We start from the raw sequence: 15,033 nt of genomic DNA, 5'->3' as shown, positions 1-15,033 counted from the left end.
AAACATTGATACAGGAGTGGTGATTCACTACTGAAGAGTAAGAAAAAGAAAATATGGCCCTTCGGCTACTAAAAAAATTATTTACAGAAATTATGCTTAATTATGGCTTAAAGGCTGGCTACACTCCTGGTAGAAATATGTCAAGGTATTACAGTAGGAAGGTTACAAGAGGACTGGGTACAAGGTATAACAAGGAAGTGTTACACAAAGTACTACCCTACCAGGTGTTCATGGGATTGCATTTGTAGCATGCGCATGAAAAAGCACGCGGTTCTTGAACGCATTCACTGCTTGAGGAGGACAAATTTATCGTCGAGGAATTGGACGAAAACGCTTTCCGTTTAGAAACATTTGAACCATGGCCGCCCCATCGGATAAGGATAATGAAGAACGTCTGAAGAAGCTCTTTGTTGGTGGCTTGAAGAAAGATACTCCAGATGAAACTTTAAAGGAGTACTTCCTGGCGTACGGTGAGTTATCAGACTGTGTTGTAATCCGCGATGGTAACACGAAAACGTCCAGAGGATTCGGTTATGTCACGTTCAGTAAACAAGACGACATTCTTGCGGTATTAAAAGACAAGAAGGAAAAGGGACCCCATTTCATTGACGGGAAAGAAGTTGAAGTAAAACGAGCCATCCCGAGAGATGATTCGAGCTCAACAGCGCATCTCAAAACAAAGAAAATCTTCATTGGTGGCTTAGCAGATGAAGCAACCGCCGAAGATATCAAGCAAGCTCTTGCTGGCGAGATTCGCGGCACTCTTCCAACCAACGTTGACTTGATCATGAAGAAAAACGATGATGGCACTCCTTCAACCAGGCATCGCGGTTTTTGCTTTGTCGAATTCGAGGACGAGGACATTGTTGATGAACTTTGCTGCATCAAAAAAGTCAACATCAGTGGGAAGGTAGTGGAAATCAAGAAAGCCGAGCCCAAGGACAAGGACAAAGGTGGCTCGGGGGGACGCGGTGGACGCGGAGGTGGTCGTGGGTCGTTTGGAGGTAGTCGCGGTCGTGGTGGCGGGGGTGATTTTGGAGGCGGTGGGTATGGCAATTACCATGGCGGCTATAATGAATCTTATGGTTATCATGGTGGTGATTATGGCTATAATTACGGTCCCTATGGCGGTGGAGGTTATGATGGTTATGGCGGCATGGGTATGGGTGCCTACCAACAAGGACCATCAAGTTATGGCCCGCAAGGCGGTTATGGTCAAGGTGGTGGAGGAGGACGAGGAGGAGGACGCTATAAGCCATATTAGAAGAACAGGTGAGGAAGATATCATATCATCTCCTAAGTCTTGGTTGTGATAACCTCCCCACATGCTCAATAAATGTTGATTCAATTCTCTGGTCTTTGCTCCCCAGTTTCATTCTTACATTTTTTGTACTTCTGCAATAAAAAGGAAACTAAATCTCAATCACAGTTCCTTAAAACAATTATTTGTCATTGGCATTGCACCTAAACTCCATTCTTTGTTGCCAGTGATCCAATTTTTAATTAACTGCCTTAAAATAGTAATAGTGGTACCTAACTTATAATTTAAATTATTCTGTAAGGGTAAGTACAAGTCTAACTGTTATTTTTTCTAAGGAGTCTAAGCCTATTCTGTTTTGATACCTAGGTTTCATTGCATTTGAAGTCTAAGTCGACATAGCCAGACATTAGTTACACTAAGGCACCAAGGACCTAGGGTACAGAAGAATCACAGTGTTGCAGTTACAGTGAATCAACCAGATAAGATGCAGTATAGCCTACTCCAGAATTGCAGACATCTTTATAGACCAGGACTAGAACAAGTCACGGCATTTTAACAGGAAACACTTCTATAACTACTCCTTCTAGTTGACTGCAACAGCAGAAATTTTCTTGCTATCTTTCTTTGTGATTTTCTATGACCATAGTTCTATTTCACATACAGACTCAGTGACTGGAACATGCATCATAGGCATGTGGCTGTATTTGAAATAGACATGGTGAAGGTGGCAATTGTTGTAGTCTATTGAGGAGTGTAGTTTATCACTCTTCCACTTTTATTTTTTATTGCAATGTATGCACAACATGACCATTATTGATGCTGTTTGGGTTAAGAATAAAATGCTTGATCTTATTGGAGGTTGAGGTTGTTAGTTATTTTCCAAAGTAACTACATGTTTTCACATATTGTAGAAGCTATTTCATGCATCTGGAGGGGAAGAAATTATATCCCCTGAAAATGAGATTTTCCCTGTTGATCTTGTGACTGGTAGGGTTAAATGCAATTGATCAGTCTGAATATTTGAATGCAACCTAGAGTAAAGGTACTTTTTTATCACAATGTGTCGTTCCAGAAAATATCCATACCCCCACCATGGGGGGACCAAGACCCTCCACCGCCTGGGAATTTCCATTTCTGAACACAAAAATAACCCCCACCCCCAACTTGCTGAAATTTCCATGAGTATTATGCACACCCTCATACCCTCCAGAAAAATTCATTTTGGCAAGATAGTGTGTTTGAGTTTAAGTGAATACTCCAAACACTAGGCCGTCTGCATTCCATGTAACTGCTGTTTATTCTGTGCACCAAGATACATTATATGCACAAAGAAAACATATAGCAATTTATTTAAACATTAGTCGAGTTAACCTTGCGTTGATGAAAGTGACACCATACTTTAACAAAAACACATGATCGCTAACACACGCAAAGAAAGCCAATTTTTACAGCTCAATTTTTACAGCAAAGTTATATAAAAGTGGGCAGAGATAAACTAGAATAAGAAATTCTCAAGTTTCTGAAATTGTAACATTTCTACCATAATGAAAGTAATTTTCACGAAAGAAATCGACTGCCAATTGACAGCTTCAAAGACAAACTAAGCTAGTCATCAGAGTGCTTTTCAGTCTGAAAAGTGTCTTCAGGTAGACTGGTAACAAGTAATGGCGGCCATGTCCATGTGATTGTCCAGTGTCCATGAAGCACGCTCTTTGTACGTGTTAGCTTCCAAATTGCTTTTGGAAGAAAGAAAATGTACTTAAGTATAGATATAACGTAATTCAATTTTTATGTAAAAGATGATCTACTTAGTAGGTAAGGAAGGAGTTTTGAACGGGTAGATTGATGCTTGAATCTGTATTGAATCAAAGGGCATCTGGAACCTAAATCAACCATTCCACCCCCACCCCCACCCCCTCCCACCCTCTTGAATTTCCTGGGTCTTTGATCCCCCACCCCTCCGGAATTTCCAATTCTCTCTGTAATGGGGTATGGATATTTTCTGGAACAAAACAATACATCACAAAGAACTGATACTTGCCTGTCACAGGTTGCTATATCTTTCAAGGATTGGATTTGTGAGAAGATGATGGTATGGAACCAGAAAATCACAAAAGTTTTGGGACTTCTCTTGAGAATTCTGGGTTTAACAAGATATTTCGTTTTAGGAAGTTCCTGTGATGTGGGCAACCCAATTTTGCACCCTTGATGTTACCATACACCTTTGCAGATGTCCTTAGCCAAACAATTGTCAATATACTGTTTTAAAGTAAACCACTACAAACTATATATCAGTGTAAAGCTAAAGGAAATAATGCACTATCTGGTAAAAAAATTGTATCATTCCAATTTTATCTAGTTGTAAGAAAACAGTGGCCTAGAAACCCAAAACCACTGATATTGTTTCCAGTGAATTTATCAGGTATCAAATTTGGCTGCATAAACAAACCAACGGTATTTTGACAGTCACAAGGGGTTAATCCACAAAATCATAGTTGGTTTACTTTACTGTATTGTTGCTCTGTCAAATTTGGTTATCAAAAAGTTGCCGATACATGTAACGTCAAACACCATAGCAGGAAATCTATTGCAAAAAAAGAAAAAAGAAATCCCTCTCACAGTTTATTTTTGCAAGATGTCTTAGCAGTCTTGGCAATCTGTCAAATTAGGGTGCACTATAAATTCATTTAAAGTTCAGACAATCACATAGAATCAAAGTCCTTCTTTCACTTTAAAAGGTTTATGAACACTTAAGTCCTTTGCTGAGCAACATGCTGTCACTACTTATGATACCACAGTGGCACTAAGCCAATATGAGACTTCTGGTGTCAGAGTTAACTGGTGAAACAGGCATCTATTAAATGGGTGTCAAATTATTGTATAAGAGAAGACATCACTTCAAACTTCATAGTTTATTTATATCAACTGGAGCATGCTAAATTTGGTTTAGAGGTGCAATGGCAATTGTGCTGTATAGTTATCACGAACAAGAAACATTGAAAATGCTCCATCCCAACTATGTACCTAGCTGCCAGTATACAAACACCCTCACTTGAGCTACAAATGAAAATAAGTATTTATTTTGTTTTTAATGTAATTTACTAGCTTAGGTAATTCAGTCTGTCAGGTTTATAAAATATAGATGTGAATTGCAAAACATGCTCTTCTGCAGCTTGCAAGTGTTGGAGTGTAAGCATTAACTTCCCTTTTTGAAGAGTTCATTACAAAATGGGAGTTGAACCAAGATTTTGTAGGGGTATGTATGGCTGTACGGGAGGTACAGTGGCCTCATGGTTGGAGCACTCTCCTCTGGATCGAACAGTCCAGGTTTGAACCCTGGCCAGGGGTTATTGTGTTGTGTTCTTGGGCAAGATACTTTACTCTCACCATGCCCCTCTGCTCATGCCAGGCATACAAGTGTGTACTGGCAAACTTAATGCTGGTGGGTAGCCCTGTGATTACTAGCTTCCCATCAGGGGAAGGGGGAAGGGTAGAAATATTCCTTGTCACCTCATGCTTCTGAAACCAGAATAAGCAGTGGCCTAATGGGCCAGTTGGCTTGTATACAGACTTCTGTGTATAGCTGTATGACTGTTTAATTCTTTTGTTACTTTTTTAGCAGAAAACATTTTTTTTTTTACTTTACCTGCTTGTATATATTTTCTGCAGAGTACTGTCTATAAGGGTGGAGACAAGTGAGCCTGGTTCTCATATGCGGCCAGCATACCTGCCACATAACTGCAGATGGTATTAGCCATTAACCTTGGCCAATGATATTGATCCCAGGTTTATCTATCATCTACCTACTGTGTACGTGTTTTCTTCCAGCACACTATACACCACTGCACTCTGACATTATCAGTTGCAATGACCAGGAATAATTTTGTCAGACAAATTGACCTGAAGGTCAAAATTTATTGCCACAATAGCTAAGTATAAAAACATTTACAGTTGAAAATTCAAGTATACCAAAAAAAAGCAAATTAATAATTAATTGAAATCCTAATTAAAAGCAAATTAGAGCTATTAAGGATTAAGATTTTAAAAGCTAAGGTAATTGCTAAAAGGTAAAGGTAAGATCAGGGCCATAGCCAGTATGGGGTGGCAAACGGTCAGGCACTTGCCTCAGTCATTGTTTCTGTGATCCCAGGGTTGTGGATATAGTCATCATAAGCACCCTAAATACCTGGGAAGAGAAATTTAACCATGATAATAATAATGATGATGATGATGATGATAATAAATCTATATGTAGGAAACTCCCATCACATTGCATGGTTTTCAGTGATCCTCAGTAACTAAGGTAAAATAGAGTAAAAAATTAAAAATCAATCAATCAAATCCAAGTACTAATACAAAATGGAAGTATTATAAAAATGGAAAATCACTTTTAAAATTTAAACTTTTAAAATTTAAACCATGGACTTTGCTTTAAGCTGACTTAAATTAAAATGTAAAATTAGATACAATTTCTACAGATTTAGGGGTAGATATAGCCCGTTCCAGGCTCTTGTTCAGTGGGGACAATCCAAAAAGCGGCTGGGCGACAAGTGTGGTCTGGTAGAGAAAAAGTGGAAAACAAGTGGGGTCTTGCTCAACCAGACCCCACTCATCGCCCAGTTGCTTTTTCGATTGTCCGAACTGACGGAGAGCTTGGAACAGGCTAGAGTAGGCACTGCTGCATGCTGTGGTCTTGTAAGTTAGGTTCTGGACTGAGAAGGGAGAATTAAATTCCCCCCCTGATTGTTGTAGTGCAGTCATTCTAAGGATCCACCTACTGGTAAGTACGTATGCACCTTGTGCCATATTTATTAAACTGTGGTGCAGAACATCTCTGCTATTTAACAGTGTCTTCAAGCAGATTAACAACCTTGGAATGTTGGAGAAGCTGACATTTTGAGTGTTAATACTGAGGCTTTAGTCATTAAGTTTTGAGTCACAGTTGTAGCCTTGTTCTCCACACCTTGTAGCAAACTTGTTACTTTTTGGGTGGATTCTATCAACAACAGGCAATTTCACCCGTAGCATCAAGGGAAAATCAGGCATACTCAGCTGTAACAGGCGTTACAGCTTACGGCCCTTGATGACAGCCCTGTAATAATTACCTTTATGAACTTCAAGTTGATAGCTAAGTGTCGCATCAACTTGCTAATACCTTAGTTCATTTGAGGCCTGTTTCTCTGTTATGATGAGACGGAGTGGGGAAATGATGAGATGGGTTTCCCAATAAAGGAAATGACCCACTTGTCTGACAGCCCTTGTGAATTCTTGGAACTTCAGTTTGTCATGATAACTGCATTTCAAGATTCCTTTGCAGATCATTCATGGAGAAATGGAAGATATCTGTCCATTAGGAGCGTTGGTTTGTCACTTCATTTTTCATTAACATATTTAATCAGATAAAGTTTGAAATTGATAATTAAAATTTAGTGCAAAGAATCCTTTGTCTGGTCTATTTGAGTGCTGTGTGAGATAAATTTGTTTATATGAGTAGGACACGGCAGACAATACATACTTTATTACCACTTCCTCAAGGGGGATTTTCTGAGGCACAATTGCTATACAACACACAATGGCAGTTGAGAGGGCTTGAGTGACTAAAATCAGCCTATAAGAATGGTTTCAAAGTATCAGGGACTTGTTTAAGTCTCCACAGATCCTTTCCAGTCAAGACATCGTGTATTAAATCTCTTATTAAACTAGCTTACTCGGGACCAAACATGGACTGCCACCGTCTTAAAGATCTTGCTGCACTTGACTTGATCTGTTGGTAGGGTCAGGTCATTCTCCCTGTACGATCTGGCCCTAGGACCTAGTGCCAGTGTTCTCCTAAAAGATCTGTCATGCGAAAGGTTCATCCTGTCTATTCACCATTGGATAAATCATTTTCATTTTCAAATGTTGAAGGGGTGCCTCACAATCCTTATTCATGGTTGCCATATGCAAGGAAATGGTCAAGGGAAAAAAAACGTCAGGACTCTGGGAACGAAGTTGTGGAAGAGCGCTCAAGGTCAGGGAAAGTCAAAGCATTTTATTTTGAGCCAGGGAAAATTGATGTTTTGAGGGAAAGTCTGGAAATTTTTAAATTATAAACAGTTTCTTTAGTAAACGGCAAAACTGAAATTTTGCTGTAGACCTGTGACAAACATAGGCGTGCAAGGCGTGCAAGAGTTATATTTTTGTGAACTATAAGTCTCGGAGATAGGAGCATTCATGGAACTGTTTACAGTACTGATTTGGTTGATTTGACAAGTTTTTTTGGTTGCGATGTACAGCAAGAAAGAAACTGGGAGTTTATGATGTACATACGATGTTACATCGGTAATGGTAAGATAACTAAATAGTAAGCCATAAAATGTTTGACTGAACAAACTACAGTAATCTGACACGTCTCCAGATTAATGTAGATACCATCTTATTTTCTAACAGTCAATTTGATTCGTTCTTTGATACAACCCACACTGTGATTGGTCTGACACGCGCACATGCATAACTCCCTCACTCACCAATCACGTAGCCCTTCCCCCGGGGGAGGCGGGGACTGCCGAACAATAGCCGATAACTTGTAAGCTCTAATTGAATTTACTCCCATACATATGAAAAACAAAAGTGTTGAGTTACCATTTGTAACTAAAAATAGCAAACATCTCGTGGGAACAAGTTGCGACGATTCGTCAGCTCTAATTGAATTCACTACTGCCAAATTACCCATTGTAACTAAAAAATAAAAATATCTCGTTATATTTGCATGCAATAAGAACAAAACAATCGTTACCTGCACTTACTATTGTAAACGTTAGAACTGCTTCAAATCTAAATAGTCTCGTCTCCTCTAAAACATGTCCTAAGAACTAGAACCGACGCTTCGTGAAAACAGAAGTATCAAGTTACCCTTTGTAATTAAAAATAGAAATAACTCGTGCCATTTGTCTACTACTCATGAACTGCTTCAAAATTTAAGACTCATCTCGTTCATAACTAGCCACCATTACACTGAAAATTATGCACTCTAAAACAACCCAATGTACGTATGTAACTGTCACACTCCCCTCCAAACCGGACTAAAAATCACAAACCGGCAACATACACGTCACTCTTTATTTTTCAATTACCAAAGTCCTTGTGTTTATACATACCTTGTGTTTCTCACGAACCATTTACCTTTACAACAAGAAATTTGATTGGCTGTTCATAGTAGATCCAATCTGATTGGTGTGACATACATACATCTCTCACTCACTCACTCACTCACTCACTCACTCACTCACTCACTCACTCACTCACTCACTCACCCATTGACCCGTCCATAACATACCCGACGCGCCGACTAAGAGGTATTTTTTTTTACAAAAAAATAACTCAATAAATGGCTAGAAAATATGGTTGTTGGGTGGGGAGTGGAAGAGGCCACCACAAATGATATCAGACTTTTCCAGTTTAGTCAGATTTTTTTTTTTATCTGAGGGATTTTTTGACACCGATGTCTGTAGCAACTGTAGAGATTCTTGCCATTTTATGCCACAATTGTTTGTTAGATAACATGGAATAATGGTGAGGCCCAGAGTTGTATGGCGTTATTATCCCCACCCTTTCCTTTCAACCATATTTCCTATGACAAAATTTTACCATTTTCTGATTGACTGTTCTGACAATGAGAGACACAAGTTTTATACCATTCGACCAAATAATCTGCAAGTTAAATTGGGACCAAGTGGTTTGGAAATATGGGTAGGTTTCCAGAAATACACAAATTAGCCAAAAACTTATGAATTCTTTAATGCCACCCATAAACTGAACATTCTTCAAGAAAAATAGGCCGGAATGTCAAGTAATTTCCGTTACATTGTTGCGGGACTTTCGGTAAATTTTAATAATATACGGATTGCAGGAAAGAAAGAAATTTGCTCTTGGTCAAAGACGAAAGATTGACTACTATACTCGTAGTCTATCTTGGTCAAGGATTCTCGGTCGGTCAAACTTTCCGTGTTAAACTTTCGGACAGTTGCAGTGTTCCAAATAGTACAGCATTTTTCAAATTTTCAGGGATCGATAATCCGTCCCATATACCCGCCTTGCCCCCGTATGAGGCCCCACGCCCCCACCCCGCCCTACGCGCCCCACCCAGTACCTTTGCCTCTTCTTATGTACTGCGGGCTCAAGTGAATGTAAACCACGTGACCTAACACGGTCTCTCTGCGTGTGGTTCGCTTTGCGTTCAGAGCGGTTTACCTTGCGAGTGCCTTCAAAGTTTCTTTTTTTTCCTTCATAAGGTAAGTTTCATATAAGCCATACTTTCTAGATGTTTCCTCTTGAGTTCTTGTGCCTTTGTTAAGATAGACTTTTGAACTTTCCTCGGTAAATGTTGAAGATTTTGCTGTCGTGAATATTTCATCCATTGGCATTGAACGTAAGCTCGAGATTAGGCGACAAATATGTCGTTTTTTATCGTTCACTTACCCAGAATTGGGACGTGAAGTCTTACTTTAGGTTATCTTTCTTACTCTATGAAAGAAAGGTAGTGAATCTGGGTAAGTTTGAGATCGCTAACAAAGTTTTTGAGTAAACTTCTGGCGACCACGTGTCGCGGAAACGAAGCTTTCACAATGAGCTCTTTATTCATGCGGTGCAACTGAAAACCGCGTGCTTCTGAAGATTTTCTTGCAGCATATGAAGTTTTCGTAACGTTACCAGTATTTATAATTAAGGAAAATTCCCGTACTGAACTGACAGTTGTGTTGGCAGAAAACTCGATTATTGCGACTTCTGCCGTCGTCGAGAAGACTCGGAGGGGAACAACTGTCATGACGTCGAATGGCGGCTATACAGCGTCTCCTGATGACAAGGGAATTGGATGACGCTTGGAAGCTTCAGTGGTCGAGGCCGGACCAGAGGCTGGGTAACTACTAATATAAATGACAGCTCGACAAGGCTGTAAAGCGCTGGAGTCCTCGAAAAACATGTATGTTTGGTGTGGGCTTAATTGAAGTTGGATAGGGCAAGAAGAATTTTCTCACGAGGTTTCTGATCTATGAAGGTTTATCGGGGGATGCTTAACTTCGAATTTCCACCCAATTCCGAGGTACTCCATTTTCAAGAAAGGTTTCCATCCTGACGGTTTCTGACAGATGAGTAGACGCAGTAAATCACAAAAGGCCGTTCGATAAAACACGAAGTCTCGTGTAACACATTCTAAACTTTTCCTAGTCTTTCAAGTTTCAAGACCAAGAACGGTCGATCTACAGAAGTTCGCGAAGATTTCCTTTGAGATTTCGTTTTCCTTCTCCAGTTCCCACTTGGTTTGTTTTCCATCGGTTTCAGTCAAAGACGCAGAGAATCTTTCCTTCCAAGAGTGCAGTTTTCCATGTCACGGCTTTCTTCGCCTTCTTTGATCAACATTTTGTTTGTCAAAGTATTTCTTTTCTTCACCAGATGCATGCTTTGGTGAAATTCTTTATTTTACATTTTTTCCATACTTATTTCCAATGATAACTGTTGATACTTGTCTTTACTGTTAGTCCTGGAGTTAAGTGATGCCAAGTTATTCAGTTATCAAAAGAAAAGTAGATGTTAGTTTGCTTCACAAGTGTGTGCTTAGTTTGGTGACATGTTTCACACCTTGCATGGTATTGAGAATGAACAAAGTGAACATTCCTGAAACCAACACTTGTGGATTTTTAATGCTACAAGCTGTGTAGTTACTTGTGTCAACAATGTGAGAAGAAATTAGAATAATTCAAAACTTTCATCACAGGGTAATTTGTCTGTAGATCAATCTTGATAAAATCAGTTTTGATTCTCTCTTTGTAATGGCTATGTATGACTATTTTGTGAACTTGCCTTTTCAAAGTTTGCTTGTAAAGCTAGTTTAAATGTTGATGAATCACTTCAATCAAATCTCTGGAGAAAAAAGCAATGCCTGTAATGTTAGCTTTTCAACTACCTCTTACGTTGCGAACAGTTTTATTTAATCGGTGAGTTCAAAACATTATACATTGGGGTCGTCCAAAATGCCTGTCGGGCACCCAGTAGCCAGGGCTCGAAATTGCGACTCACTGGCAAAATTGAGCACTGGCGACTAAATTTTTGGAACTGGTTGCCAGCTAGCAACTCGCGTTTTGTTTGATAACTGAAGAAAACCACGACACAACTTTTGTTTTAAAATTGTTATATTGGGAAATCAATCGGATACAAGATAATCGAAAAAATTGAATTTATTTCAACAAGTCGATACGGCGTTCACGGCGCGCCATATTGTTTCAGCGGCTTCTTCTGAAACTGGGATAGCAGGCGCACTTCAACACCATGTGCTTTTCATTTGCCGCAAAAATGGCGGCAGATACCAATCAGTTGAAGGAATTACGCTAGTTTTTATGTGCCGGCAATGAAGATTCAGCCAAAAGGTTAATCCAAACTTTGAATCCTTCGAGGAAAGCAAGTCAAAAGTAAAGAACAGCATTTCAAAGAAGTAGCAAAGGGAAAATACGCAAGGACCCATGTTTGTCTCACAATGAAGACCACGGACTTTAAACGTTTTATGGTTCGCTTCATTTAAAATGACCATGGAGACAACCATCACCTTCGGACCAGAGACATATCACCTGAGAACAACAGTAGCTTTAAAACTAAGTGTAACTCATGTTGTTTCCAATTGTTTTCGCTCTTCAATTGTGACTTTTCTTGCATGCAAAGTAACATATAGAATTGCGTTCTTGTGTAAGTTATATATAAAATAAGTTGGTGACCAAAATTTTTCTATTAGTCGCCAGCTGGCTCTCAAACGAAAAAGTTAATTTCGAGCGCTGGTAGCATTGTCACATTTTAAAAGCTATCACACCCAGCTTTGTTGATGTTGAGAATCGATTTGAAGGGTTTTTTTGCAATAAAACTGTTTCTGAGTTTCCTTTTGCCTATTAAAAAAGGTAGAGTATTTTATTATTTTCTTGCAAAGTGAGCTAGTTTTTGTGATTTGGAGTTTGACAAATGGCAGCTCAGAAAACTACGGTCTAGTTAGTAAGACTTTACTAATTTGGTAGAATAACACTTTTCCAAAGGAGATTCAACTTTAAAATGTTTTTTTTGTGTGTTGGACTTCTTCCAAACCGATTCAATTGTTTCCCTTGTTTAAAGATGGCCAGGTTAACAGGGGTGGAATTCAACTGTTTCAATAAAGTTTTGTCAAAGTTCTTGTGTGTATTTCTTTTGAGTTTCCTTTTGGTAGAGTTTTTTATCTTTTCTTTTTAGTTTATCTTTTTGTACATTCTATTTTGGGTTACCATTTTCCTGAAAAGTTTGACAACAGACATTTTCTTCATGGGCTTCAAAGGAGTAAAGCAAAACATTTCCAACTATTTTTATTGCCATGGAATCTTATGGTTCAAACCAACTGCAAAGTGGGTGATAACTTCATTTGTCAAACAAAGTGTAAGGATGTGAGTCACATTTGTAAAGAGTTGAAATACATGGTGAATATACACCAGGACAGGGAAGACAGCCAGTCATTACTAAGTGAATGTATGACATTGATAGTGACTTTCCCACTAAGGGAGCAAATATGGGACCATCCCTGCTAGTGATACAAATTGTTTTGATTTGTTGTTTTCCTGAAATTAATCTGCAGTTACAGTCAACAGTGGTTCTAATGCCAGAAGGATTTACCATTTGATATCCCAGCTTTTAGTTATGCATTTTCAACTGTGAAGGGGTCCTGAACATAAGAATAAAGACTAATAAATTTTGTTCCAGTTGGGATGAACAATGTTGTTTGACACTAGTTAAAACTAAGATATGTTTACTCTAAACTGAGAAAAGTCTATTGCCAATTTTGTAGTCCAAAGTTTTATTTCACAGGGCATGGATAGTAATATTAAGATTTTGCTTTGGCTTGCATGGTGCATTGCCTTAGATTTCTTTTGACACTGGTTTATTTTCTTTCTTTTGAGGAGACTTTAGAAAATAAGTAGTTGACATTTGTCTTGTTTAAAATTTTCAGGCAATATTGCTTATCATAGCATTTTTGTCATTTTTCTCTAACATTTTATTTTGATGACATGATATGTGCTGTGTCTGTACCAATTGACCTTTCTTGCTTGCTTTTGTAGGGTTGACCGAAAATGGCTGCTGAAAACTGGCAAGATAATCCCGATCTCAAGAAGTTGTACATTTCTAAACTGAAGCCTGAAACAACAAATGATCGTTTGGTGGAGCACTTTGGAAAATATGGAGAGGTTACTGAATGTAAAATTGTAAAAGACAATCAAGGTAATTCAAGGGGCTTTGCCTTTTTGACTTTGTCTGACCAAGCAGCTATTGATACCATCTTAGATGACAAACCGCAAAGCATTGATGGCCAGACGGTGTTCATGAGGAGAGCAATCCCTAAAGATGATCCAAATCCCCTAGCCCAGGCCATTACTAAGAAGCTTTTCATTGGAGGGCTGACTGAGGAGGCCACTGAACAAGACATCACCAATGTCCTCTCTATCTTCACTTCCCATCAGCCAGAACAAATTAAACTTATGCGGGATAGAAACACCAACAAATTCAAGGGTTATGCATTTGTAATATTCCAAAGTGAAGACGTTGTGGACAAGCTATTTATCATCAGGAATGCCACAATCAAAGCGAAGCGTGTTGAACTGAAGAAAGCAGAGGAGTTAGGTGCGCCTGGTGCTGGTGGTCGTGGAGGTGCTCGTGGAGGAGGTACCAGAGGTGGCGGAGGTTCCAGAGGTGCCAGAGGTGGCGGCGGTGGTGAATACAGAGGAAGAGGTATGCGAGGGGGCAGTTATGGTGCAAACCATGGTGGTTTTTCTCAATCTTATGATTACAGTTATGCTGGTTATGGCGGGGAGTACGATGGTTATGGTGGTAGTGGTGGATTTGATTACAATGGCTATGGCAGTTATGGTGGCAGTAGCTATGGTGGTGGTGGTGGTTATGGTGGTGGTAGCTATGGCAGTGGTGGATATGGTGGAGGCTATGATATGGGGAATTACAGGTCTGAGGCCTCTGGCTATGGACCAAACAGGCGTGGACGTGGGCGTGGAGCTGGTGGCGGCGGCGGTGGTGGTGGATATCATCCTTACTGAAGAGTTTTTGAACACTGATTCATGCGACATATTTTGTTACTGGACCTGTAGTTAAATGAAGGTGTGTTTTAGTGACCGGACAGTGACTTGAAATCCAATGATCACCTTGCTGTGCTGGATTAGATTGGACTTGTACATGTGTTATTTTTTTTTATTGCAAGATACTTTACAATCTGAACGAACTTGATTCTATGACTTTATGCCGAGATCAGGGACATGACTAGAACTTTTTGTAGGTTTTTTGGGTTACTGATCAATATTCTGTAGTTAGATAATGGCAGAACATTATTCTCGGGCATGTTCTTTCAGGAGTTATACAGTTTGATTGAAAATCAATTGTTACAGTTGTCTAATATGCAAGTTTTCTAATTCTTAGAGTAGACAAGTTTGACAGACCTTTCATATCAAGATTTTAACAATCTTTGTAGTGAAGTGCATTATGCATATTCATCTGGAGAAAGAGATTGTGTCTGCTTAGGGAACATTTTAATTTCACACTGCAATTGAACATTGTCAGCATGAAGTTGGGACAAACATTTCCATCATGTATACATGTAACTCTTTGTGATATTCATGAAGATGTGTTGTCTCCTTTGAAGTTGTATTTATTGCATTTTTAACCTTTGTATAAAATAAACACTAGTAACATTTATTTGATGATTTTAATTTTCTTTCATTGCCAGTCTA

General features: G+C 39.1%; 2 protein-coding genes across 2 annotated transcripts; both read left to right on the top strand.

Moving 5' to 3' along the window:
- The first annotated feature begins 262 nt into the window (after positions 1 to 262).
- On the top strand, positions 263 to 2,115 carry LOC145490113 (heterogeneous nuclear ribonucleoproteins A1 homolog). The gene is made up of 2 exons (XM_081469221.1): positions 263 to 1,272; positions 1,628 to 2,115. The coding sequence occupies exon 1, from the start codon at positions 359 to 361 to the stop codon at positions 1,262 to 1,264; it is 906 nt and encodes a 301-aa protein (XP_081325347.1). The 5' UTR covers positions 263 to 358; the 3' UTR covers positions 1,265 to 1,272; positions 1,628 to 2,115.
- A 7,328-nt stretch (positions 2,116 to 9,443) lies between these two features.
- On the top strand, positions 9,444 to 14,998 carry LOC145490055 (heterogeneous nuclear ribonucleoprotein 87F-like). Its single transcript, XM_081469166.1, has 2 exons — positions 9,444 to 9,531; positions 13,360 to 14,998. Exon 2 carries the CDS (start codon positions 13,372 to 13,374, stop codon positions 14,344 to 14,346), a length of 975 nt encoding a protein of 324 aa, XP_081325292.1. The 5' UTR covers positions 9,444 to 9,531; positions 13,360 to 13,371; the 3' UTR covers positions 14,347 to 14,998.
- The last annotated feature ends 35 nt before the right edge of the window (positions 14,999 to 15,033 follow it).

The sequence above is a fragment of the Orbicella franksi genome, chromosome 1 (assembly GCF_964199315.1).
Source record: "Orbicella franksi chromosome 1, jaOrbFran1.1, whole genome shotgun sequence".
In the NCBI taxonomy this organism is placed as follows: Eukaryota; Metazoa; Cnidaria; class Anthozoa; order Scleractinia; family Merulinidae; genus Orbicella; species Orbicella franksi.
This window is presented reverse-complemented; position numbering and strand designations above follow the sequence as displayed.

Excerpts from the sequence above, each read along its gene's own strand:
- LOC145490055 (XM_081469166.1), top strand. The coding sequence starts at position 13,372 with ATGGCTGCTGAAAACTGGCAAGATAATCCCGATCTCAAGAAGTTGTAC.
- LOC145490113 (XM_081469221.1), top strand. The coding sequence starts at position 359 with ATGGCCGCCCCATCGGATAAGGATAATGAAGAACGTCTGAAGAAGCTC.